Source organism: Electrophorus electricus, chromosome 2 (genome assembly GCF_013358815.1).
Source record: "Electrophorus electricus isolate fEleEle1 chromosome 2, fEleEle1.pri, whole genome shotgun sequence".
NCBI lineage: Eukaryota > Metazoa > Chordata > Actinopteri > Gymnotiformes > Gymnotidae > Electrophorus > Electrophorus electricus.
This window is the reverse complement of record NC_049536.1, coordinates 4,940,955-4,968,471: the sequence shown is the minus strand read 5'-3', so window position 1 is coordinate 4,968,471 and position 27,517 is coordinate 4,940,955. Positions and strand designations below refer to the sequence as shown.

General features: G+C 39.4%; 2 protein-coding genes across 5 annotated transcripts; one reads left to right on the top strand and one right to left on the bottom strand.

The window, feature by feature from the left end:
- Positions 1–1,469: 1,469 nt before the first annotated feature.
- On the bottom strand, positions 1,470–14,990 carry rbl2 (retinoblastoma-like 2 (p130)). Of its 2 annotated transcripts, XM_027003226.2 has the most exons (23): positions 14,921–14,990; positions 13,591–13,780; positions 12,879–13,009; positions 12,314–12,514; positions 11,463–11,527; positions 9,037–9,165; positions 8,559–8,719; positions 8,337–8,401; positions 7,772–7,943; positions 7,352–7,515; positions 6,977–7,089; positions 6,693–6,796; positions 6,400–6,537; positions 6,031–6,195; positions 5,797–5,893; positions 5,409–5,639; positions 5,007–5,266; positions 4,130–4,306; positions 3,954–4,025; positions 3,730–3,835; positions 3,210–3,433; positions 2,869–3,033; positions 1,470–2,637 (listed from the first exon to the last, which is right to left on the bottom strand). In XM_027003226.2, exons 2-23 carry the CDS (start codon positions 13,726–13,728, stop codon positions 2,464–2,466), a joined length of 3,252 nt encoding a protein of 1,083 aa, XP_026859027.2. In that variant the 5' UTR covers positions 13,729–13,780; positions 14,921–14,990; the 3' UTR covers positions 1,470–2,463. The 2 variants fall into 2 exon arrangements, with proteins under 2 accessions (XP_026859027.2, XP_026859026.2); XM_027003225.2 differs by lacking the exon at positions 14,921–14,990 and having other exon boundaries at positions 13,591–13,913.
- Positions 14,566–27,517, top strand: rpgrip1l (RPGRIP1 like). Of its 3 annotated transcripts, none has more exons than XM_027003223.2 (26): positions 14,566–14,754; positions 14,950–15,054; positions 15,146–15,290; positions 15,446–15,759; positions 15,828–15,933; positions 16,057–16,200; positions 16,329–16,434; positions 16,674–16,820; positions 16,907–16,980; positions 17,057–17,196; positions 17,313–17,419; positions 17,494–17,544; positions 18,349–18,528; positions 18,624–18,741; positions 18,828–19,280; positions 19,550–19,692; positions 20,239–20,602; positions 20,817–21,040; positions 21,288–21,377; positions 22,050–22,115; positions 22,769–22,922; positions 23,773–23,864; positions 25,310–25,496; positions 25,706–25,790; positions 26,018–26,154; positions 26,300–27,517. In XM_027003223.2, exons 2-26 carry the CDS (start codon positions 14,958–14,960, stop codon positions 26,422–26,424), a joined length of 3,849 nt encoding a protein of 1,282 aa, XP_026859024.2. In that variant the 5' UTR covers positions 14,566–14,754; positions 14,950–14,957; the 3' UTR covers positions 26,425–27,517. The 3 variants fall into 3 exon arrangements, with proteins under 3 accessions (XP_026859024.2, XP_026859025.2, XP_026859023.2); XM_027003224.2 differs by having other exon boundaries at positions 15,825–15,933; positions 17,072–17,196; XM_027003222.2 differs by having other exon boundaries at positions 15,825–15,933.

The window sequence follows — 27,517 nt, the reverse complement described above, 5'->3', positions numbered from 1 at the left end:
CAAAGGGCTAAACATAAATTGTATGCTGTAATTTTTCACTCGAGGTTCACAGCCATTTGTCATGTTAGTGAACTGGCACTTAATTATCAGATGTCTTTGGCATTGCTAGTTCAAATAGCCTGGCTTTATAACAACCACTGTAACTTATTCATGTCTTACGTTACATTTAGATTTTACTCAAAAGGCAAATATAAAACACAGTTCCATTTTAAATCTATTTTACTTCTAGAAGCAATGTGTTACTGCTAAGCATCAATATGACATGTAAGAGAGCAAGACAGATTAGCTATGGGTCTGTACACTTCAAATGGATGATCTGAGTGAGGTATGAGGAGCACATGGTCATATTTCAGACAGTGACCTCACACACTGACTAAGACCCTCAGTTATGTGAGCCTTTCATAGGAGCCACATTGAAACAGCAGTGTAGAAGCACATGCACACACACAAAGACACTTCCCAACAGCACTGAGTCATTCATTTTCAGACATTTGCTGTCCTCTTATAATAAACTGAGCTCATATCAACAGCTCATATCAACAGAAGTTTTAATCAAGTAAGTCATCTCTGACATGCCTTAGTATTAGGCTATAAAAAACACAATATTTTTTGATCAGTAATACTGAAAGGTGATAAAGGCAGTTATTAAAATTTTACAATATAACATTTTATTAATGGCTATATATTGCAACCCTATGTTTATATCAGTCTGTTTCACCTTTTGTATGGAAACAATGAATATTTAACTAAAAGTCACCAGTTTGTTTATCATCTTCTTGTTTCTAAGCAATTTTGAAATGTTATAGTTAGGGCTATTGTCAAACTCTTGCCCTTAAAAATATATGCTATAATGAACTTGTGTACTTGATAGGACTAGTAAAATATATAAACTTCTCTTACAGGAACAGAGGAAATACACAGAAATAAAAACAGTTTGACTGCTTAATGCGAACATTACATTATTACTTACCCATAATACTAGTTTCTCTCTCACTAATCTCCGTTTGCCTTCTTTGTATTTTTTTTCCCCATAAGGTACCGACATCTAGGTTAAGTCAAAATCCCAAGCCCCTATTTACAGTGCTTAGTCATGAGTGAAATGATTATGTCTCTTTATGAGTCAGTGGGGATTTCTCTGCACTACATATCCAGAGTCTGAAATCATATTTCAGCATAGTGGACACTGCTGTAGGCACATTCTGGACTCTGACCAGTCAGGGACTTTACCTTGAAGCTTAATCTCTCATAGCCCCATGCATCAGTGCTTTACAACATTAACCATGCATTGCCAAAGAGGAAGCGTCCAATTGCTTTTGCCTGTTATACATTAGTTGAAAGTAGGACTCCATCTAGTGGTGCAAAATAGATTTGGGTTTCCTGTGTTCATTTTCAAACTTTCTAATTTCAGTTTGTGACACAGTGAAACACTTCCCATAATCAAGTTCATATATCTGTATCCTGAATCAATACCTTTTTAAAAATGTATTTAATACCATGTAGGGAAATTCAAGTAAACTCTATGTTATCCTTACATACAAAGCTTAGGTAAATGAAGAAAAGGCACTTACAATAAAAAAGGGTGTTTTACATGATGCACATGGTTTGTTAGGACATCACATTCCAAAGGTAATGACAATATCCTTTATCCCTGTAAAAGAGCAGGGTAGCTTGTTGGGAACAAAAGTGACAAGAAATGATTTGTCTCACACAGCTACAGCACACATGCAGAACACAGAGATAATAAATATTGCTTTAAAGTGGAATACGGCTTATACTATTAACATGATAGTTGTTAGGTGCTGGTTGTGTCTAATTGGTATCTCTCTAACTATTGTTAGAAAAATAGCATAAATATATTAGCTATATAAATCGCACTTACACATACAAAGATAAACACATTACAGCATATAAAAGGATTCACAATCACTTCTTAATGATTCATAAGAAAACATGAACCCTGCCACTATACAATATAAAAAAAAAACCTTTATGAAAATACTTCTTTAAAAAGTACAATGTCAAATGCTGCTCAAGATTTGCTGACAAACACTTTGTTATGTATTTCATTTTCTTTAAAGGTTATCAAGAACAATAGCTTTTGATCAAATCATTATAATAGACAAACTTGCTGACTATAGGTCCATAGGTATTTATATTTATAGGGAATATAATTTGACATTATATTCAAAAAGAGCTGATATTGGTGCATTCAAATGGGGTCAACCTGACTGCATTTCAAGCAAGAATCTTATCTGCAATCTATAAATATAAGAGGAGCTATTAGCTAGGGGGTGTGTATATGTGGGTGGAGCCTGTGCTACTTGAGTATCTCCTCCTCTCTTTTTTTTTTGTATGGTTATGGCAGTTCTCTGTGTGGTCTGAACCTCTGAATGAGTGTGGTGCAGTATGTGGAGGATGGTTAATATCCATGAGTTGAGCCAAGATGTTGTTGGACAGTTTGCATCAATGGGAGGAGCTGCGGTCATTGGCCACGTCCTGCAGACGTCGCAGAAGGGCGGTCTGGTTATCCTGACAAAGCCTCTTAGCGGGGGACTGCTGCTCCTCTTCCAGGGCCATAGTACGCTTCTTTGTGGGAGTCTCCCCAGTGCGGATCATACTGTTAATCTCTCGCAACCGCTGGGAGAGAATCATAGAGATTGAGAAGCAACAAATTTGCATTGCACCATTTTGATTTAAGTACTCAGAAAAAAAAAAAAAAAAAAAAAAAAAAAAAAAATATATATATATATATATATATATATATATATATATATATATATATATATATATATATATATATATATATATATATGTGTGTGTGTGTGTGTGTGTGTGTGTGTGCGCGCACAAGTAGGTGCACTGCTTTACATTTGAGGGGCTGGAGCTGATGTAGTAGAAGATCTTGTCTCTGGGAGTGACAGGGCTACCACTTTTGTGGGGAGAGATGTAGATGGAGTGGTTGTGAGAAAGCAGAACTCTGCGAGGTGAGCCAATCCGGAGTGAAGGATATGGACATAGAGGCGGAGTCTCAGTCTGCAAACAGCCAAACGGATTCAGTATTCAATATAGAATCAGAATAGTGTTTAAGAGCATAGCCTAAGTCCTATCCTAATTTGATTTACTCTTAGTGATCCTAGAGGAAGCTGAAAAAAGAAAATGTCTTAATGATCATTGTCATAATATTTTGCAGAAGGAGCTTGGCCAATCACCCCTGCTTTAGGCGAGCTGGAAGAATAGCGCAGGGCAAAGTGTTTGATCTGTTTGATGTAGACGTGGTTGTAAAAGCGGATCAGGTCACCGCGCTCCTCCTCCTCTTGCTCCAGGATAGCCCCCGGGGCGCGCGTGGGGGTGGACGGGGCACTACTGGGCTGGGGCATGGGCAGAGTGCTACTGGATCGCATCGACATAGGACTGCTGCCCCCACTGCCTGCAGCTGCGATAGAGAGGATGCAAATCGGTGTGTGATTTCATCTGCATCCTGAACTTACGCACCGAGTTCAAATGTACATTCGTGTAAGTGTGTATAGTGTTAACCCCTTATATGCAAGGACCCTCCTGCCAAATTCTCATAACTCACTTTTGTAACTACATAGCTTTCACATTATTGTCAACATAGTTACTGAATAATATGCCTTTAATAGATAAATATGACATCTGGCATTCCAGAGCTTAGACACAACCACAAGTTTGTGGCTGGAGGTTAAAGTTCAGTGTATGTGAGTGTGTTACCCTGTTCATGTGCTCCCTCAGATGGTGATGTCTGTTGTTTACTGTTGTTTTCACTATTGCCTGAGAGATGTCTTTTTCTTCCTGATATAAGGACACTCCTGTATACCTACAAGATTATAATTATAATCACCACTGTTGTCATCATCATAATCATCATCATCATCATCATCATCATCATCATCATCATCTTATCACCTTCGCATGTCCTGCGATGCTGTACTTACACTACTGCTGGCCTGTGGCTGAGATCTGTAGCACTTCATAATATTCTGGAAGGATTTGTCCTCTTTGGTCACCTGCACAACAGAAAAGAACAAGAGCCACTTCCGTAAGGTGCAATGCAGTTCTCTTGTAATGCAATGCTGCAAGCAATATTTGTTTATTCTTTTTCCTCTCTCACCTTAGTCATGACGTAGATGGCACACATGAGCACCTGATCGAGGTGTCGGTCCATCATGAGCTGGGTGCAGTGCACCAGTGAGTACTCAAAACAGGTCCAGATCTGCCTGCGCAACTCCGTGCTGATGTCCAGCTTCACACACAGGTCTCGGAGACGCACACTGGCCAGGTGGTACACCTGGCACCCCGCACAGGCAAGAGGACATTACACAATGTGCTACCTTTGTCTTACATACATATACATATATATTGCTACTGTTTGACACAGTATTAAATATACAAAAAATTGCAAAGCTTGAACAGTAATTAAATGAAAAAAAAAAAGAGACAAAAATCACAATGTGCTTATGTAACTGCAGTTTAGTCAGTTTCGTCTGTAGATGAAGCACTTAGGTTTGATGCTATCCAGGACAGCAAGTGCAAGTCATATGAACTCCCACTTACTGTCCAGACAGCAGAGTCCCTTGCAGTCTTCAAATGCAGACTGAAGACCCATCGATTTGCAGAATATTTAAAGGACAACTGACTGCTCCCATATTCACTAATTTAGTACTCATTGTAGGGTATTGTTTATGTTGTTTAACAAACTCTAGCACTTATTGTTTATTGCACTTATCATTGTTTAAGATAGACCTTTATGTATTTGCACTTCTAGGTATCAGCACTGATCCCTGTATTCTACAGTATTCTAGTTCATTGGTATGTTGGACTCTAACCTACTGTACTATACTAGGACATTCTATGAGTAAATAACAAAACACTTTTGTAAGTCGCTTTGTATAAGAGTGTCTGCTAAATGCCGTAAATGTAAACGTAAATGTCATTCGGTATAGTTAATGTGTTATACAAAAGCAAACTCTAAGTGAGTCCTTGCATACCTTGCGGAAGAACAGCGAAAGGGAGCCTGTTCTTTGCACTCTGCTTGGAGATGTTCCCTGTTGAGGGCTCTTCTTTCCTTGTTTGCATGCTGCAGGGCTGTTGTGGGTGGTGCTGGTGGGAGTGGTGACTGTTAAGTGTTGGGTGTTCAGTGTGCCAGTCAAAGCTTGGGCAGTGAGAGGCTGTAGTCCTGCCCCACTCTGACCGGTCACACTCACCTGCACCGGGATGAATGTAATGCCCCCATTCTCATTGGCAATCCCTGCAGAGTGGCAGAGTAAAGGATGTTCTTAATTATCCTTCAAGTCAATCAAACCTGATCACAATAATAACATTAAAATTAATGCTAAATCGAATCATATTGATCTATATAGGTATAGGTATGTATGGGTGATTCACTTCACCTTGCACAGGTATGGTGACTGTTTGACCATTGTTAGCAGTAACAGTAGCTGTTGCCATAGTCACCACAGTCTGGCCTGCAGGTATAGTGCTGACAAGGGAAGGCTGGGTGACTCTGACAGATGCAGCTGAGTCAGAGGTTGTCTCCGAGTCCACAAACAGACGTCTGCGCACTGTGCCTGTGGGAGGGGAACTGTAGCGCTCGTGCAGAGTGGTGGAAGAGGGAGACACTCCTGTTGGGAGGGACAGATAGAATGGAAAACCAGCACTATATAAAACCAAAGTAACCAAACTGATAACGGTGTACTCTGCTATTGCAGCGTGCCTGAGGTTTGCTGTGGTAACTGTGGCTTTAGTGTGCCAGTCAGTCATTGTGCTGCCATCCTTTACCTGTGGCTGCTGCAGCAGTGTTAGCACTGAGCTCATTATTTTGGGGGCTGTGTGGGTTGTTGCCAGACCCATTCTCTAGATACTGAGGGGGCATTACCTAAGAAGCACATCCAGACACACAAACATACACACACATCATTATCTCATAGTTCCGTACAGAAACAGCTACTGGTTGTGACACTGTGGCATTAATAAATTAAAAGGAGTTGGGAAAAAATAGTTGTGCAGCCTGACCTCCTGGCAGGAAGGCACATTGTTCTTGGCCTCCCTGATGCTGTCCCACAGCGGGGAGCCCTCTTTCCATGCCAGGCTCTCCAACACCTGCTCCTCCACATGGTTCAGATGCTTCACCACCTCCCTAAACAGACCATCCTCTGCCCGCACCAGTACCTCAATTACCTAACACATAGTGAAAGAGAGAGATAGGGAAAGAGTGGGAGGGAGAAAGACAGAGAGAGAAACATTCCATCTATACCAACTTGGTATAAAAAAAAGCAAGACAGGAGAGATTGCTTTGTTTTTAGTGTTGCATGAATGCTCATAGATTCTAGCCTAATATCTAAATGTATAATGAATTTGTTTTTGATGTTTATATTTGGCTACCTTATAGAAGTGGTAAGGGGGTATGCCAAAGATCTGCAGAACCCGCTGGAACTCGCCGGGTGGGCGGTAGGAGAAGATCACAATCTCCAAACAGCAGGCGATCAGCGAACGGTGGAACATGTCTTGTTCTAGAATACACTGAAACAGAATTTTGCACTCAGTGAAAGCTTCATACATGACTCAGCTGAAAGGTCAGCATGTAATACTGTAAACACAAACCATTAAATTATTTTTACATGCAGTGAATGAATCAATAAGCAATGGAATGAATGAAAGAATAAAGGAAATCCCACAGAGAGGTCACTATCACCAAGTCTCCTCTTCTCCTGGTCAATGATACCCTCCAGGGTCTTGTTGTACAGTGCTTCAGCGAGACAAAAGTATTTCGCAGCAATATCTGCAAAGAATATATCCAATAACAAATATTCCAGTGTTTTAATGTATGTTTACTGAATTAAATCTGTGCTTGTAGGTAACTATAATTGTGTACTGTTACACAAACAGTAACAGAAGAGACTATAAAAACCCTAAGTTCATTTTGTAATATGTTGAGATGAATTTAGGTCAAAATTTGAACCTCTTGCCAAACTTCGGTTCTCTTCCCCTTTTGCCTCGTAGTTCTGGAGGAAAGTGTCGGACATCTCTCTCAGTCTGGCTGCCATGGCTTCAGTGGGGTCTCTCGCACAGGCCCTGGGTTTCACAGTTCACACATGTTCTGTAAATGGCACTACTTTGATGTGACATTGCATAATATTTACTGGTGTTTTCAGCTAAACACCCAGCAAGCAACTGCTGAAACTACCAAGCCAGTTTCCTGGTACTGCAGTAAAAAGACTCAAGAACAAAAAATATGAACAGCATCACTTTACACTGTTCATAAACAAAACTACCCTGAGGCTTTAATGATGTGACTACGTGGAGTAAATGTAGGTCTATGATGTGGAGGTATTACTTAAATATCTCTTGCAGTCTCAGACTCGGTCTGTGTTTGAGCCCTGTTAACAGACTATGCAGGCGCCCCACACCCTGCACTGCCATGGAAACCGGTGTGCCGAAATTGCTCTCCTGCACGTAGGTCCTGCCCGTCAGTGGAGTGGACACTTTGAGAGCAGTCGCCTGTGAAACCGGACATATAGACTCAATCGCAATGTCATTTATCTAGACAAAGAGGCATCAATACCAAGTAAAAATGAAAAAATTCTAAGGAGAACACAAATCAACTATTGAAGGAAAGCTTAAGGAAGTTTAACCAATTCAAATAACCTACAAACGAATTTGCATGTTATTGTCGCCTGGCGTAGGGTTTGTATATGCAGGCATGTAAGTGGATGTCTATATTGTGAATTTTGGCATAGTGTTAATGCAGACTAACAGTGAGAGAGCTGTGGAGAATGGCAGCAGGGAGGCCCTGGTTCTCTACTCCTTCACACAGACAGGGTGCTGGGGTGCCAATGTCCTCCTTTGCCCCTTCTCCCAGGAATATTCTCTCATCCAAAGCACCTGATGAAAGAATGTGCTCCTCATATACTCGGTTCAGAGATGCACTGAGATACACACACACACACACACACACACACACACACACACACACACACACACACACACACACACAGTCATGATGGGCTTCGTGATGGAAAAAACACAGACCTGCATTAGCACAAAGTACAGCCAGTTAATTTTATAGCTTGTGGCAACAATTTCAAAGTAAGATTCCAGATTCTTTGGTCCGCAAGGCATGTGACTGCAGTTAACCCCTCCTACAGTGTGACAACCTCATTCCAGTTTACATCTTATAATTTGGCTTTTGAAACAAATAAAGCAAGTGTGAGCTGATCTAAGTAGATTTAACTGGATCAACATACATTCAACCAATTTCCCCCAGAGGAGTATGGCTTATTGGCAGGTTAAGTACTTTCTTTTTGTAATTTCAGACTTACAGACTGTCTCCAAAGTTAACAGGATCCAAGAATCCTGTGAGTGTCTCTTCTTTTCCTTTTAAAATCTGTAAATAAGTGAAAAATGCAAAGGAGATTATTACTATTATACATATTATTATATAGATTGTTTATAGGGTGTTTAAACAAATATCACTGTATCATATCAGCATCGTTCCTACATGCATTGGTAATGTAATAATGTGTTTTGTCATGATCACTTACCTTGCGTTCAAACAGTCTCTTTATGAAAGGCTTCCAGAAGTGCTCCTTCACTCCTTTGGCCTCCAGTACCAGACCATCATGCAGTTCACACAGCTGCTCAATGAAACAGAAAGGACCCACACCAGGCTTATAGTCCTTACTGCTAAAATCTTCTGGAAGACCTGTGCGCGCACACACACACACACACACACACACACACACACACACACACACACACACACACACACACATCTTAAATGGCAGAAGCATGATTTTATGCTGTGTGAACCTCAAAAGAGGAACATTATTAAGAGAGAAAAGGTTATTGTCTCTGTATGCAGCGAGTGTGCCTTAAACTGCATATGTGTTTGCATGTGGAGTAAATGATTAGGGGGTGTGTATTTGTGCTGTGTCTACATATCAGTATGTGTGAGAGAGACACAGCCATTTAGTTTGAGGATAGGTATGCGTGACTGTGGCTGGATTTTCTGGGCCATACCTTTGAAGGAGGGGTTGAGCAAATCTTTGCGGTTAGAGCACAAGAGGGAGTTGCAGTAGACCAGGTCAAGTGCACACAGCAGAAGGTGATAAGAATTCACAAGGTCATCGCTGATCATAGGAAAGTTCCCTGCAAAGAGCAATGAGAGAGACACAGGGAGAGCAGAAGAGAGAGAAGCGATGCAAGAACTGTGATACTGACCAGGACTAAGAGTACATGATAGACAAGGTTTAGAAAGGCAGGGGTATTCAAGCATTATATTGAACCCTGGGTAAAGTCCTTCGACTTCCTCCAACAGCCCAGTCTAACCAGCTGCCATCCACTCTAGCAGCTCCGAACAACACATTAAGTAGAGTCGTCGTGAACTGCAACACGCTTCATAACAGGCATACCACAGTACAGGCAGACTGTATATCAGCCAGACAGGAGCCCTGATCCCCAAGCACAACAGGAAAAGGCTGCAGATGAGAGCCTGTTCTGCTCGAGAGGCACACTGCAGATTTATTTCTTCCTGTTTAATTGACTTTGCGAGGAACCCGCACGCTGGGCACCAATGCAAGACCCAGCCAACATTCATCATGGTGTTACCAATAAAAATGATTCATATTTAGACTGGGAAACCTCTACACACACTACCACAGCAGTAGACAAAGTTTACAGATTCTATCTGACACCATTTAAGAGGCAGAGACAATACTAGGTTTATACAATCAGATACATACTGACCCACACTTCATTATAGCACTATGTTGACCCAGTATTAACTCATAATACTATGCACAGAGAAAACATCCTTCAAGCTCACACTGAAATGTGTAAAGCATGTGTATTCTTGAAGGCTTATTGTAAAAAAAAAAAAAAAAAAAGAACGTTTAAACATTACAGTAACAAATCTTACATATTCTACCAAATTAATTGTGCTTCGGTTACATACATCAAAAAGATGAAATGTTTAAAAAAAATTCTTCTTAGGATGTCAAATTCATTTTAAGTTCAGGAATACAGGGCGTTCTGCAATCTGTACTTACAAAATCGTCAATGGTGTCCACAGGGAAAGCAATAGCTGTATTCTGAAGACTTAGCAAAAATGATCTCTACTCTATGACAGCAGCAGAATGAGGGAGATTTAAACCAAAGAAAAAAGGAGAAAAAACAGAGGGAAAGCGAGAGCCATCCCACTGGTCCATAGGCTACTCAAATACGGACAAGCCCTGACTTGTCATCTCCACTGGTGACTATGGTAAGTAGTGCATGCTGCACATGCCCGGAAATAATTGTCTCAGTCGGTGTGCCTTTTTTTCCCTGCTGCTTTCACTCTGTGCAGCCCTTAAATACAACAGAAGCATGCAGCTGTCAAACCCCATTGTTCTATAATGTTACAGACTTATAATGTATGTTTGCTATGCTGTATGAGTAAATGCTTCTTGAGCATTAGCACAACTGGTTCACATTGGTCTAATGAAGAGTCTTTTCTTTACTGCTTGTCTTTTCTTAACTATGGCTGTACGCACGATTAAGCTTATCTGTTAGCATTTGCTAGTTAATTGGTCCACAAATCAGCCGATATTTTCACATTGCTGTTTTCATTCAAAACAAGACAAGTCCCACACAATTCTCCAGAGCCCAGTTAGCAGAATATGTATACAAACATATTGTTAAGTGCTCTATTTTAAAGAAGGTTCTAAAAAAAAAAATCAATGCAATGAACGTGTGTGTGTGTGTGTGTGTGTGTGTGTGTGTGTGTGTGTGTGTGTGTGTGTGTGTGTGTGTGAACAAACCCCCTGTGGCTTCTAGCTGATGCCAACAAGCCCACACAGGCCCTAATAATGATTGCTGATCACATGACCAAGCTCTAGTTCTTGACAGTAAACAGGAACAATCCTTATGCTGAATGATCTGTTAGGTAAAGATTCCCTCACCCTCTAAGATACCCTCTAAGAATCAGTCCAATATGCATTTCCCTCTTCTATTGCCCCTCTGCTTATATCCCTTACTTCGTTAGAACTGTAGCCCTCTCTTCTTTCACTTTCCATAACCTGTACCCTAAAGAAATCAAGATTTTTCTTCTGGATTTGTTGTTCTGAGTTATTCTGAATTCAGTGTCACTGTGAACTGGGCTTCACAGAGTATCTTCCATAAACAAGGCTCAAGTTAGAATATTAAATGTGAAATCCCCCTCTAAAATGAGCTTTTTTCTAAAATAATGATTGTAATTTCTACCTGTCTCAACAGTAAGAAAGGATGCAGTGTGCATGTGAGTGATTTAGGCATGTTCAGACACACGTACAATATTTCAGAAAATATACTGAAAATTGCCATACATGTAATTCAACAACTTCACAGTTCAACCCAAAACAAGGCCTGGTACGAGCAGAGCCCAAAACAAGGCCTGGTACGGGCAGAGCTGTAGAGGCCACGTTGCTTACCTTTTGCATGCACAAACAGGACCCAGCAGAAGTGGAACACCTCTGCCACAGTGCAAGGATGACGCCTGAGGAGACAGAAAACAGGAGTCATCTCAAACTTCTTTCAGGACAGCAAACAGGAGGCCATGCAGGAGCCGAGCAAGCATAAGGCCATAGCTATCTGCAGAAGTGATATTACACATTTCACAACAATTCTCTTATCTGATATTAGTTTAGGACATAGTCTGTATTGGTTATTGGTGTGGGATGATTTATGCTGTGATGTCTCCTCCTGTTTGTTGACCCCCCACTCTTCCATATACTCTCTTATGCCTGAAATGAGATGAGCTTTTCTGAGTTTGTTCAGAGCTGAGTCAAAATCAGTAATTAGTCCAAAGTTTAAAAGACATAAAACATTTCCATTCCAAATTAACTTTAGTAAGTACCCTTTCATCTTAGTATGACTAAGTTATAAATGTTAAAAATATAATAAATCCATATATAAAGCTGATATATTCCTGTGCTATTATTACAACCATGCAATGCACAAGTCATTATTCATTAGTGATTTGGTGTCATCTTACACCAGTAACCCAAGGACAGAGAAAATAAGGTCATATTGCATATCATGTAACAACACCTTAACACTTTTAGTCTATTTTTTTCTAGAGCAAAATTCGTATTAGGGAAGTTTATATAGAGAGATCAGAGAAGTAGAACTGTATTTGCCAACTAGCAATTAGCAACTACTACGTGAGTGACCTTCGAATTTTCCAGTTAATAAAAGTTACACATTAGGTGTCTATACACAGTAAATACAGTAGCTGAATAGAATAAAAGAGACCTAAGTTCAACTTTACACTAGAACATACCTCTGCTTCCTGCTTCTGTGTGCTCTAGGCGGTTCTTCAGAGGGGGTTTTAAAAATGTCTTTGAAAATAGGGACATATTTCTTAAAAATGACAGATGTCACAGTAAAGTTCCTCTCAAGCTTTTCTGTGCTTTGCCGGAATTCCTTTGGCAAATTGGCCATATCCTGCCACTTCTTCATTTTGCTGAAAAACTCTATCAAACTATAAGGAAAGCAAGCCACAGTTAAATGTACGTTATATACAGTTTGAAAGGTACTGTTGAAAGGCTTACTTTTTGTCTTCTTGTTTTTTTTAAATGTAAGCTTACAGCCAGCTGTATTTCCATAGTGAATATAATTCATGACAATTTAGATGCCTGCCGTAACAACTAACCACATTTATTACCCTGCAACTCATAAAGCAGTTAAATGACAGATGAATAGAATAAATGCATATATAAATATATATATATATATATATATATATATATATATATATATATATATATATATATATATATATTGTAGTAAAGTACACAATGAACAATGAAACAGGTGTTAGTGTCAAACATGCACAGTTTGCAGACCTCTGTTCTGAAGAGCGCAGGATCCGTGTCAGGGACACATAATTCCCTTCAGCAGTGCCTTTACCTACAGTAGGCACTGATGTCCTGCAGGCCACATACAGGGCACATGCCAGCCAGTGTAATTCACTACCCTGAAAGAGAGATGTTGGAATGGGGCTTTACCAGTTAAGATCTGTGCTGTAACAGGATACACAAATGCAAACATTAAAATCGAAAGTAACACACAAATTAGAACAAACATTGTTTTCTGGCTTAAATATGAGGTCGAAGGGTTTGTAAAATAGGAGAGTTTATGGAATGAGAACGGGATGAGTATGAGTTTGGACGAGATCAAATTATCAAGCATTAGCTGTTTTTTTAGATAATCAATGTTTGCTTGATAAGTAACGTTAGAGCTAGCTACTCTGCTCAGTGTGCTAGGAGGAATGGACAGGGTATACTGGACTGCTAAAGTAACCTCTTATTCCGGCACCTTAAGCAAAACCGACCCTCAGGCTATCGTCACATATCCAATAGTAAACAACGCCAAAATAAAATAAAATAAAATAAATAAATCGCCAGTGATTCTCACAGACATTTATTTGCTTTACTGGCAATACTAATATGCATAAATATACACACCACACATACGACTCCAGTTGCTCGAATTGCGTGCATGTACCGGCGTATCGTCCGCAGTGGGCCTAAGTTATCGCACGTAGCTTAGTCTTACCTCCAAAGTGTAATTTTTGCTGATGTTTTCATAACTCCTCCATGCTCCGTTGCTCGCCTCCTCGTCCATATTCAGGACTCGGCAGAGATCCTCAAACCCTAACCTTGTTTTCTGCAGAATGTCTTCCTCCTCGCTCATTTTTTTTTACGTGTGATCAAACGAGAGTTTCCAGTAGTCTTATCGTTTCAGACTATGTAGGAAAAGCAAAGGTACGTAAAATATAGCATTTATATGACTAAGGTGCGAATTAAATCCGAATCAAGTTATTTCAATGCCCTACAGTAGACTGTACAGTTCTGCACAGTGTAGCCATTTAAATGTCCTTTGACTGACAGCTACTACCTTGCGTACTTATCGTACGTAGAGTGCGTATAGTGCATTTTCATAGTGTAGGTTATTTTGCTATTCGGCGTAAACTCATATCGTAATACAAAAAACGTACAAGACTCCTAATACACGGAAACTATGTGCCCGCCCATTTTCACAATACAAATGTCATTTTTGCTTTGACAGTCCACTATTTCTTAGTTTCAGTGAATAACTGTCAATATACAATCCTCACACTGCTTCACGATAATGCAGTAAACCATAATCTATATAAGATAACCAGTCTATGCAGTAAAGGGTCAGACACTTACACACGTTCGTGCGCTTATATGCTGTCTTCGTAGAAATATTATAGCTACCACATGATGTTGGTGTTTTTGTAAGGTGTCGATTTTTGGTGGTTTAATTGCTCCTAATGATAATATGATAATTGTAATGGTTGTTCCTAATGATTTATGACAACAGTTATCATCGTTTTTATTTATATCTAGTAACTAAATTTTGGTTCCTTTGTAAAAAACAAATTTAGACTTTATATTCGGATTAACCACACGGACCCTGCGCGCTGAGCAGCAGTGCCTGGGAATACATTTCCCATAAGGCTTTTTAGGGAAGTCGAGTTTAAAGGCAAACTGTTGGCTAGCAACAGTCGCCACAGATGCCTTATTTAGCTAACCTAGGTTAGCCAGCTAGCTTACGCTACTTAAACTAAACGGATAAGTAACCAAACTAGCTAGTTAGCTATTTGGTTTGCTGCGTTAATTTACTGATAAATGAACACCATGCTGTTATTTTAAAATTAAGTCAGGCAGTATACATTTCCGACTTGTTTGCAAGGTAGGTTAGCGACAGCTAATTGGTAATTTGGCTATGATAATTTGCTAGCTAGGTTGCTGTTCGCTATAGTCTTCATCTTATGTAGTATTATATTTTTGTTAGTTAATATGGTTTTAAGACATAGAATAATACCACCGTAAAACACAGTCAATGGATGTATGGCAACCTTAGAAATGTAAATGCTTGTCCTTTCAGGTTGAAGGATGTCTGTAACGGTAGCTGACGAGACTGCTGGCGACATCCCTGTGAGAGACATCACTTTAAACCTTAACGGAGCAAGTATGCCAGTTTTAGAGAAAGGTAAACACACTGCTTGTTTTATTTGTATGCATTAATCATCTCAAAAGCACAATAAAACCCAAGGAATGTCTGTAATATTAAAACCCCATAGAGTCACTACTTTCCAAAAATGCCCGAGCCAGACAAGCTGTGGCCAAGGTCAGCAGAGATGAACTTGAGGACCGATACCTGCGTTTGCAGGAGGAACACCTCCTACTCAAACAGCACACGCATAAACAAGAGGACAAGATTAAGAGGTATATATTTAATTGTTTAGTGTCTTAGATTTAATTTCAACTTGGGGGGAGGGGGAGGGGCACACTGACAGATAAATGTATATATATATATGTGTGTGTGTGTGTGTGTGTGTGTGTGTGTGTGTGTGTGTGTGTGTGTGTGTGTGTCTGTCCAGGATGGCCACCAAGCTTATCCGCTTGGTAAAGGACCGTAAACGGGTGGAACAGGTGTCTTCAACAGGACGTATAATTGGGGGTCGTGATGTCGAGATGGAAGAGATGATTGAGGAGCTGCAAGAGAAAGTGCAGGAGCTGGAGAAACAAAATGAGGGGCTCAAACAGCGCCTTCTTACAGCAAAACAGCAGCTTCAGACCCAGAGCCGTAGACCAACACCGTATAGCCACATCCAATCTCGTATCAACTCTGGCCTCCACAGATTTAGGGAGGACTCACCAGCGTCACTTCAACAGCCACAAACACCAAGTGGAGGTATAACTCTCAGCACCTAACAGTGATATGGTTTATTGAGCATTATTACGAATTATGTTTATTAGCAGGAACCAGACATGTAGAGGGGGAAATGAGCATCAGGCCACCACTGGGGCTCTTGCCTCGCTATGGGCACAGTCTCCTGGATGAGGCCCGTTCAGAGATCCGCAATATGTACGTACTGTAAGCACTTCTTCACTCAACAACTCTCAAAACTTCATCATCTTTTCAAAATGTAGTGGAGGTGTCTTGTCTGTACATAATTTACAACTTATCAATACCTTCTACCCTGAAAAGGGAGAATGTAATAGAAAGCCAAAGGGCTCAGATAGAAGAGATGGAAAGATCCACAGAGATGTTGAGAGACCAGCTGAGTAGAAAAGAGAGAGAATATGAGGAGTCTGTCCTTCATCTGAGAGAACAACAAACCAGTGGTCAAAGGTACCTGATACTTTTTTATATTAGGTTAATCAATATTCTAAATTATGGCTTTTTATAGATATGAGAAATGTTCTGTGTAAACTGTTTGAGGGAGCACTTGTAAATGACATGTTGAAAATTTAACATAGGTCAACCATTAAGGAAAATGTGGAGATGATAAAGCTACAGAAACATCTGGCTGAGAAAGGAAATGCATTTACTGTCCTGGAGGGAAGATTCTTTCACCTACAACAGGTGAAAACAAAACCTTATGCAAGTTAGGCCTTAACATGCAAGTGCAAGGAGGGAAAAGGATATTCTCTTATTTTGGTTTAATAAATTGTTTTAAAAATCCCACCCAAATACATGAGCTAGATTACAATTGTACATGAATAGCCTGAAAATTAGTTCTGTGAGTAGTTATAGCATTTATAGCATGCTGTGGTAGGATGTGAATTTAAAATATGCTCTGGAACTAATGTGATACTGCGCAGAATCAGAAGACCCTGAAGGCCAGTCATGAGGCCGCAATGGCTAAAGTGGATGAGCTCACTGGGCAGCTGAAAGAAGAAAGACTGAGGGCTCTGGGCCTGGAGAGTCAGCTTCATACTAAGACACTGGAGCAGAAGAGAGCAGACGAGGTACTGGCAACAGTCGTTACGCCTTGGTGTTTATAGGCTGCAAGGCAGAGGTTAACATGATATTATGATGATTTTCTGCTTTTTAGATGCTTGAGCGAATTCAGGACTTGGAGAAGGAAAGAGACTTGCTCAAAGAGAACTGTGATAAGTTAGTGAACAGGTAAGTAAACTAAAATAAGAACTGGACAAGAATGTCAAGCCCCCTGGTGTGAAAGCTTTTTTTATTGTTGTCTTAGTGCATTTGACATTAGTCAGGAACAGAAGTGGAAGACAAGAGAGCAGCAGCTCAAACTGCAAATTGCCCAGTTGGAGATGGCGCTGAAATCTGACCTCACTGATAAAAACCAGATCCTGGATAAGATTAAAGCAGAGAGAGGTAGACCAAACTAATGGCTGTTACTTTATTTATTACTCTTGTAATAGATTGGTAAACAAAGTGCTACACATTTCTTATGTACAGGTTTTTTAATGCTTGCATATTTTCTGTTTAAGATTTGAATGAAAACTTGATGCAAGAGAATAAAGAACTTCAGCTTCGCTATCTAGATCAAAAGCAACAGTTAGATGAAATAAAAGACCGCATGAAGTTCTTTAGCAAGGTAAGTTTGAAAGACTATAAAGATGCTTCTGATCATACTGTGGTCTTAAGGCTTTTTTGTATTTTATATTATAGGAAAGTGAATTGGATGCTGTTCAACTCAGTGAAGCATTGATGCTCATAAAGGTAAAAGTTTTATAAGAGTGAAAGAATTACAGCCAATCACACCATAAAGCTGTGAAAAACTGGCAATGGTGTGACAGGTAGTTAAGACTGGTATAAGTGTCACTCTACAAATGGGATCTCTGGCAAAAAGTAGAAGGATGAAACACTTTAGCTGTTTGTCATTTTCAGTGAGCTTATAGAGATGGCTAATACTGGAGCACTTAAAGCATGTGTATGTATGGTTTCCTCGAAATGAAGAACCAAAAGGTGATGTACATCAGATATAAATCAAAGACATATCAATTTTGTCTAGAATAAGAGATAGAAAATGAGTGAAATACAAATAACTTAATAATTGATTAAATTAGTAGCAAAACAAGTTTCAAACATAATGACAAAACAACAATCTAACAGCAAGCTAGCTGGGTTACCTTTCCAACCCATTGCTGTGTCATCATAAAGACTTGAGTGAAGAAGGTTAGCGTGAAAGGTTATTGTAAAAACGATAACAATCTTATCTTATAATAATATATCAATTCTCCTGGTTAACAAAAATGATTTTTGTACAAGCTACTAAAAAAAAAAGATTATAATAGAATTAGAAAAAAATCTCATGGATAGAAAAGGGTAAGTTGGAAAGATTTTTTTAGAGAATAGAATGTAATGGTCTCTCTTATTGCTAGTTGAAAAGGAGCAAAGTAGGGAAAGACCTTGTTCATTTATTTCATAAACCTTTCGTGGACAGTCTTCATAGGGAATTTACAGTACAGGTATTTTGGCTGGTTTTCCTCTCATCCTCTTTAATGGATCCTTTTTTAATGGCAGGTGCGCAAAACCCAGAACAAGGGTGATTTGGGTTTCTTGGAAAAGGTGGAAACGGAGGTCCACATGGATGTAGAGCACTCAATGAAAGAACTACAGGCTATTCATGCTGAAACAGTCCAAGAGCTGGAGAAGACTAGAAACATGCTTATCATCCAACACAAGATCAATAAAGACTACCAGGTAAATGCCTGTGCTATAGTCTTGTAACCTTTCTAAACTTTTACCAAATCCTTTGCCCCGTTCGAATCCTATATGTGTCAAAAAATGTTTTTTAGGCAGAAGTTGAGGCAGTTACACGCAAGATGGATGATCTGAAACTAGAGAATGAACTTAAACAAGAGAAACTGGGTCATCTTCTGGACATGAGGGCTGCCAAGATAAAGAAACTTGAAGGTTTAACTGCATTCAAAATATGCTAACTGTTAGCTTTAGTTGAAGGTTAGAAACTGTTTTCTAAAATTTTCATTCTGTTCACATAGCCCAACTGAAAGACATTGCCTATGGAACCAAGGCCCACATCTTCCGACCTGACATGACAGATGACTGTGTGACTGACGAGTTTGATGAAACGGTTCATCTGGCCCGAGGAGAGAACCTTATGGAGATATATTTGGGCACAGCCCAGTTCAGTGTTGAAGCTCTGGAGAGCCTTGGTGACAAAGACCCATCCACTTTCTGCACTTATGCATTTTATGACTTTGAGCTGCAGTCCACAGCTGTGGTGCGGGGGCCCCAGCCAACCTACAACTTTACCTCTCAGTACCTTGTGAAGGTCGACGATCTCTTCTTGCACTACCTCCACAGTAACTCCATCACTGTGGAACTACAGCTGGCTGAGGGCTTGACTTTCCGCACAATTGCTGCAGGTCAGATGCATCTGATTGAAGTGTTGGAAGGGGATGGAAAGGTTTTTGGCACACTTCAGTTGGTAGGTGAGTTCAAAGAAAACTTACAGGCATTTTCAGAGAGAATATAGTTCTGTTGAGTCAAAAGATGATTGTCATGTCCTGTTCATAGTCAAAGAGCATTTTTAAAAAATAAAAGTCCTTTTTAAGTACAGTGTTAATCTAAATTAGTACTCTTAATATATAGTACTCTTCAATATATATTATCTTATACTCTTATTCAAGCAGTTCATTTGCCCACAGATGCATTTACTCTCAGTATTGCTGACTCTTTTGGTCTCTCTCTCTTTTGGTAGGGGTTAGTGGTGAAATCCAAGTGTTTGGTACTCTGGACTACTGGCTCAGGCTGAGGGTTCCTATGGAACAGGCCATTCGTCTGTATAAGGAGAGAGCTAAAGCACAGGGTTACCTTACTTCCAACCTCAGAGACCAGAGCCAGGTATATTTAACACTCTCACACCTAATTATGAAGAGACAGCATATTCACTTTTAGGTGGTTTAGAGGTGCTAGTGGCGCATGGATATTTCAGAAATAATTAACTTACCTAAATGAAAACACATGATTAGGTGATTTTTCTTGTCTAAAACTAATAAAAGTAAAAAATATATATATATTATTATAAATGTTAAATTATCCAAAAAAAATATACAAATATGCTGTTGATTATTTAAAAGAATCCAACATGCACTCCTTACATTTCTTTGTCTCAACACTGAATACAACTTATAAAATAAACAAAAGAATGAAGAAAAATATATAAGGCTGATTAACATGTAGTGTATGCTAATGGAATATGCCAAAAAAAACCCAACAACAACAAAACACACATATCTGAAGCATGTACAACTCACCAGGTAAGTCTTACAAAGAATCTGAAAGTGAAAAAAACAATTGAGATGCTCTTTTTTTTCCTAGGAGGAAATGTACATTTCCTATCTTTCCTTCTTTAGCTACTCTTCCCTCCTGAATGTGTATGCTCCGTAGGCTCTGACTGGCCCTCCTTCCAGCTCAACATTCAAGGATGGAAACCTGAACGAACTCTACATCACAGTACATCACTGCAGTAATCTTAAATCCAGGGGTCCTCATGGCCAGCCCAGCCCATACGTCATCTACAAACTCTATGACTTCCCTGATCATGACACAATGATCATTCCCTCCACGGATGAGCCACAGTTTGAGGATCATGTAACCTTTCCCATGGCAATGAACTCTGACCTTGATGTGTATCTGAGATCTGAGGCTTTGATCCTGTATGTGTTTGATGATCAGGACTTAGAGAATCAGCTGTATCTGGGGAAAGCCAAAGTGCCACTTATATCCTTGGCGCATGATAAGGCCATTACTGGTGAGAAGCTATTTTACTAATAAATCTCAGTAATTGATTGTATTTGATTATTTTTATGATTTTTTTTGCCAGTGCACACCTATCTTCACTCAACGTGTGCTGCTGTTTTACCACCTTATTTTATCTAGGATAGAGTTTTAGTTTTTTATATAGGATAGATGTTTGTTATTGTAGCTTTTAACAGGCATTGCTGGTGTGTGTGATAATTTACCAGGTACATTTGAGCTGATGGATCCTGCTGGTCTTACCAGTGGCTACATAGATGTGACTCTCAAATGGAAGTTCACATACTTGCCTCCTTCTGGATCAGCCATGACTCCAGAGCAGGCTAAGTTCATTGTCAAAGAGTCTCCCATGAAATTAGCAGTTGAGAAAGTTGGAAGTAGAAATGGAGATGAGGAGAGACAAATTCTTCCTTTGCCACTTTCCACCCCTGAGGTGAGACATAGGCCTATGTATGCAAAAATAAAATCTTGATTTTTGCATAAATGGCCAATAATAATTGCTAGCCAATATTAAGTGATTAAGTATTAAGTAAGGTGATGGGGCTGGCATCTTTTTACAGTGGACTTTGATTCATCCTTGAACTTAGTCTCACATTCAAGACTACTGCTTCACTTGCCCAAGGAGTATCTCCAGTCAAATATTTTGAATGGTTCACTTTTTACTTTCTTGATATTTTTAGACCCCATTGCCGAAGCCAAGACTACATACCTTAACTAAGGCAGCTACTAAAAAGGTTTCGTTTCTAGATGTCACAGAGCTTAAAAATCAAGTAAGAAAAAATCTCTGTCTGTCTATCCATCATCCACAGTACTGTGCAAACATCATAGGGCAGCATTACATTTATTATTTTAGTATAATGACCATATATAATTATTTCTCTGCTATCTTTATTAGGATACAAACAGGAAATATGTACAAAAAAGTAAAAAGAGCAAAGAGCAAATTGTCTTCTACAGGCAAAAGTTAGTATTTAGTGTGACCTCCCTTGGCGATGAGCACATCTTGAACTCTTTTGGGTAATCTGTCCTTTTTTTCTGAAGTAATCTTCTGGTACCGTTTCATCCATTCCATGTAGGTTTAAGAGAACCATGTTTCTGCTATTGCTGTAAAGTGTAAGGGGAGGTCACACAAAATACCATTGTAGCCTTTAGAAGTTGGTTTTGCTGATTTTTCTTTCCTGTTTTTTAACAATGCATACAAATTTCCCCTTTTTCTGGTTGTATTCTAATAAAGAGACTGAGAAATAATTATATATGGTCATTATACCATTGCTAAAACAACAAATCTAATGCTGGCCTAAGACTTTTGCAGTGTGTGTGTGTGTGTGTGTGTGTGTGTGTGTGTGTGTGTGTAGTGTGTGTGTAGTGTATTTATGTATTATTAGATTTATTTTGTTATTTATTTATTGCATATTTTTGGTTGTGTTATTCAAAATGACCAGATTGGTGAAACTACTCCTCCCAGTGGTAATCAGGAAACAAAGCCCTCTGCAGTCTCAACCCTGAAGGTTTGTACATACATCATGCCATAACAAACAATGCACCTGCTGATACTTCATGAAAGCATGCCTTGAATATGTACGGCTATCATTAAAGCTGTGTAACGCATGGTGGCCAGAGTGCCGAAGGGCGAGGGGCAGGACGCACAAACTTCAGTGACGTGGACGAACATTTATTTACACAAAACGACAACAGCACTCACACGTATTACAAACGCAGAGCATGAACATATAATGGTTGACATTAAACAAACACGATGAACACACAAACGTTTAACAATGAAAAAAGACCATTAACCTTACATTAACACATTACATCAATGAGCAACCATCTGCACACTTCGACACGGATTTAAATACATACAGACAAACAAGGTGCAGGTGTGTGCAGGTGTGGCCACAAACAGATCATCCCACTACACCTGGCTGGCCAAACCACGTGACTCGCGGGAGGCGAGTGTTCCGTGACAAGCTACAAGATGATATTCTGAGGATTGTAGAAATTAAGCAAAAACAAACTAAGAATTAGTTAAAATCCGTTTGTTTTTTGGTCATATATATATATTGAACTTATTGAACAATAAGAATTTTCATGTTTATTTTACAAAGTTAGCATTGCTTCAAATACTGAACAAAAACGTCAAATGTCAAATAATTTACAGACTGTCAGAGTCGTTGAGGTGGGGCAGGCCTCTACAGGTACAGAGGAGGAGGAGGATGACTCGCATTTCTCAGAGGGCCAGGTGATTGCAGTAAACTCTCAGTCTGTATCTGATGATTCAGAGATCTCTGAGGAACTACAAGAGCCAGAGGAAGGTGGGTTTTTCTTACTGCTGTCATTCATGACCTCGTTATCATTTCTTAATCAAGTTAGTCCTTTAATAAATCAGATTTTTTTGTCTTTTTTTTTTCTTTGTGCTGTATGTATCCTGACCAATCTCAGATACTGAAGATGAGTGTGGATATTTCAATGTATATCAACATTGGCCTGAGCCAACAAAGTAGCCATTATTTTAGACAAAGTAATGTAGGACAGTCTTTAACTGTTGCATTGTTTTGTTTTTTTCTTTTTAATGCATTTTCATTTTAAGTATGTGATATTTGCAGAATTTTGTATCATAATTTTGTCATTGTTTGCTTTATTTGGTTGTGTATTTATAGAGGTCATATAACAACTGTTGTATATTGAATCCCATATGCATTCCTGGGAAAGCAATCCTTATGTTCTGGCTTTGTGTTCACTTTCATGTGGAACAGCACCTGCTCTATTGTTTTCCAGGCCTCCCTACAGCAACGCAAGGAAAAAGTCATAAATATTGCAGGTGCTGCTGCCAATATCCTGATGTGTTGTCTCTTGGCAGCCAACAACATAAATGTTAATGACTGCTGACCTTGGCCAAGAGGCTGTCTTTTAAAGTTCTCATGTCCAACATGTCACTCTTATCTTATGCTAGTCTGTAGAAGGCGAGCGAGAGATGGAGAAAGAGAGATGACTTCTCTGTTTATAGATAGTTGACAGCTTTAAATAATTCTGCTTCCTCTCATGCTCACTTTTCTATTGTTACTTTCCTGCTGACATAATAGTTGTACTTTGTTAACATGTTCTCTTGCTTTCTCTTTCTCTGCCCCCTTCCCCCTCCCCCTCACTGTTTCTTTCTTTGTCTAGACATACAGCAAGACTCAGATCTAAGTGAATCGATCCTCTCAGACAGCGATGACTGCATTGTGCCTGCTCAGAACACCCAGAGCAGGAAACAAGTGAGTACTCCTGTGTGAGTGTAACAGGGAGTGTATATGAGAGTGTCTGTCTCTGAAAACAGTGAGAAGAATTCTTCGAGGTTATTTTCCCCACATCCCGGTCTGTTTTTATAAGTGTCTTGGGGATTTTAAGTAAACAACATAGCCTGCAAATGGGGAGTTTCAAACAGATAATGAGGCTTCAGCTGAGGAGGAATTCATTTCACCTGTGTTACTTCAGTTACAAGGAGTAAATCTGCAGGTTGTCAATAACTTTTTCCCTTGAGTGAACAAATCCGATTAACAGACATGAACTAATAAGCCATGTGTATTGTTTGCTATCTTGTATTTGCACTGGAGCTGCTGTTCTACTCCTTGGGAAGTGTTATTCTATAAGACTTTGGTTGGTTGGCAGAGCAGTACATAAACTAACACCTTGGCTGTGGGTAAGGACAGCACCACCAGATGCTAGGTCCAAATAACAAGTTGCAATTAGAGAATCATTACTTTATTACTACTCACACTATTATAATAATAATAATGTGTTCACTGCCTCTTACAGTTATAGCTGCCCCAATCCTTTCCCAATTTTCATTTATATATTTATTTATTTTTACAGTAGCTCTCCTACAAAATAGTTAACAATTTGATTCAAGTCCACCTGCACTCATAAACAAGGGTAAGTGGACATGCACTCATGCGTTGCTGAGTGAGATGTAAGCATTAGGACAGCTCTGTTTATGTGAGTGATTCTAATACTGGCATTTCTGATGTATGTCAGTTAGTTGCATGACTGAACAACACTGCAAAGCATGGCACTCCATGTAGTTGGAACACTAGACAAGAACCAAAATGAAATGTGATGGAGAGAGGAGTGAAGGAAGCTTTATGATGATGCAGTAGGGAAACCAACAGATAGACAGACAGCTTCTAGACCAAAGTGAGTTTCATGGTGAAGACACTTAAAGCTGAAACTCACAGTAGATGCCTGACAGACTGACATGAGATAGAGGCAAACAGCTTCTGGTGTACCCATCATTATAGGCTAGACATTCCCAATAGACAGTGTGTTATCTTTGTGATGGAGCTATTGCCTGACTTGTGCTCAACATTCTTAATAGTTCTAGTCTGAAAGTTGATCTTTCCTATATGAAGTATGAAGGGGGATGTCTAATGTCTCAGATGGAAATCTCTCATTGTGTTGATGCTAAGGTCAGGATAATAAGGTTGGTTTTGGTGAGGAGGGGTGAGCTTTTTTGCTTTATTTTTTAGAATGGGGTGTGGTTTCTTCTAAAATGCAAATAAAAAGAGGTTTACCTAAAATATATATTTTTTTCAAGTGCAATACACAATTAAATATATTCAAATGGGCATTCTTGTGAAAATATTTTTATAGACTAGCACAATATAAAAATTGTTTTGAGGATCACGTTTAAAGATGTTTCCTGTGTGTTTTGTTCTACTAGCCATCTGAGCGGATACGTGTGGAGATTGTGTCTCTGAGTCTCAAGCCAGACTGCAGGGTCTCAGTGGACTCTAGTGTGGTCAGGCTGTTTGTGGAGCATTGTTTCCTGGACTTGCCTTCAGTGGAGACTCCACTGTCATTGCCAAAACCACTGCCTGGACACAGCATCTACTACAACTACAGCAATGGTGTGCACAGACAGATAAACACAAGTACTCGCAGATACACATGCAGCATTTAACAAAAAACAAACACAGGTTTACATGTCAGCAAGTTTCACACAGTTCATTTAAACAAATCCTAACAGTATTGATCAAACAGTGTTTTATTAATATACATTCTGTGTTTAACTTCATTTATGACTGCTTTATGACACATTTTTTTTCTCTCCTGACAGTGATCCATGTTGATGTGGAGAATAACCAGGCCAGGCGCAACACCCTTAGAGCAGTCCTGGAAGGCAGGAGCAGAAATCTAGAAAAGTATAGATTTTTTTTTAAAATTCCTCTTTTTAAGTTGCTTTGTTTATCTAACTAGATTGTTTTAATCGGTTTCTTTTTTGATGTGCAGTCTACATCCACACTGGAATAAATTAAGCCTACTAATTTTAAAAGAAGTAGACTGGGCTAATTGCAGTCATTTTCAATCCTGAATACATTATCATGGATTGGGACTCAGCAGTCTGACAGTTACTGATTGGCTCTTTTAGTATCAGATTTACAGTGGTGAGTGATCCACCGGAGGAGGAGGAGCAGGAGAAGGAGTGTGAGGATGTGGGTGTGGCCTATCTTCACTTCCCTGACATTCTGAAAAAGCAGAAAGACATGACAGACGTCAGCTTGGATAGTGAGTGTGACTTTATTTGACTTTGACAATGCTGTCTCGGTTGTTTGGCTCACAAAGCTATATGTTTTATGTCTCATGTTTTCTAGTAAATCACTCTCATCTGTTTTTCAAATATGTGCCCTTTCTTCTTTTCACATCCCTCTAGTTGTGGATGTGCAGGACAGCAGTGAAGTGGTAGGCAGCCTGAAGGTGACTGTAGAGGCTCTGGAGGCCTTGAGATCCATTATGGAGGATCCACACCATGACCACTCCTTCTCTGCTCTCAGATGAACTCCAGTTCAGCAGCTACTTAAATATAGAGATATGTGTACAGCCTGTAGTAGATACAAACAGTAGGATTTCTTTATACTATGAGGTCAAGGTGAAGAAGCAATGAGCAACGGACACATTTTGAATGGCAATGGAAAACAAAAAATTGGTTATCAAAATTCTTTCTAGGTAAATCAGCCTCCACACTTCAAACTGGGGTGCTGTCTGAGAATTACAAGTGTATGTTCTCTCTGCTTTAAAAAAAAAAAAATCAGACATGATTTTATAAATTGAAAGCTATTTGTTGACACATTTAGGTGGATTTTCATTTTTAATCCAGTAAGGGAACAAATACTGTTGTGCTCTGCCTTTTTGCCAAGGCAGACAATAAGACCACAATGTGTTGGTTTTTTTTTTTGGTTTTTTTTTTCATTTTCTTTGAAATCAGAAGAAAAAGTTAATAAAAACGTGTGGCAAATTCCCTTTCAAATGAACAGCATGACAAAGCTTTGATTACTGCGCTTGCATGGTACCCAGTGTGACGTGCTTTAGGATGGGAATATTTCTCTGTGGCTGCCTCCCTGGGTCTAAGCCTCTAGTGCTCAGTTTGACGTAGTGATGATGTTTGGCGCTTTAATAACTGCTTAATGAAAGGCCTGTTAAGCCTCATTAGTCGCTGTGTGCCACACGGTTGCTTTTATACCGAACATGTGGGATGGAATCTAACTGAATTTAATGGGATTTAATCCATCTCTTTAAAATGGTAATGCCCATTTTCACGCACGTTGACTCGCGGTGTTCATGCTCTCTTTGCTGGGCACGGGCTCTAGCTGTCTAATACAGAGCATGAAGTGGATTCTCCTGGTCTGAATGCCTTTGGTACATGACATTTCTAGCCCACACTGAGGCATTTAGTGACTGAGGTTTAGTTAAGAGAATAGCATATTTTTTTAGACAGAAATAGTTTATGTTCATCATATTTATTTAAAACGGTTTTCCTAAGGGCACTACAAACTACAACATTGCTTCAGCCAGAAACGTTTGTATTTAGAAATGCATTTGATGTTTATTATGTTTGAATATTGCATTTTGATTAAAGACATTCTGTGTTGCA

Coding starts and splice junctions, on each gene's coding strand:
- rpgrip1l (XM_027003222.2), top strand. CDS start 14,958: ATGTCTGTAACGGTAGCTGACGAGACTGCTGGCGACATCCCTGTGAGA. Junction 17,197..17,312: donor TAAGATTAAAGCAGAGAGAG/GTAGACCAAACT, acceptor TTTCTGTTTAAG/ATTTGAATGAAAACTTGATG. Junction 17,420..17,493: donor GCATGAAGTTCTTTAGCAAG/GTAAGTTTGAAA, acceptor TTTATATTATAG/GAAAGTGAATTGGATGCTGT.
- rbl2 (XM_027003226.2), bottom strand. CDS start 13,728: ATGAGCGAGGAGGAAGACATTCTGCAGAAAACAAGGTTAGGGTTTGAG. Junction 13,010..13,590: donor GCAAAAATTACACTTTGGAG/GTAAGACTAAGC, acceptor TCTCTCTTTCAG/GGTAGTGAATTACACTGGCT. Junction 8,402..8,558: donor AGAGACTGTTTGAACGCAAG/GTAAGTGATCAT, acceptor ACTTATTTACAG/ATTTTAAAAGGAAAAGAAGA.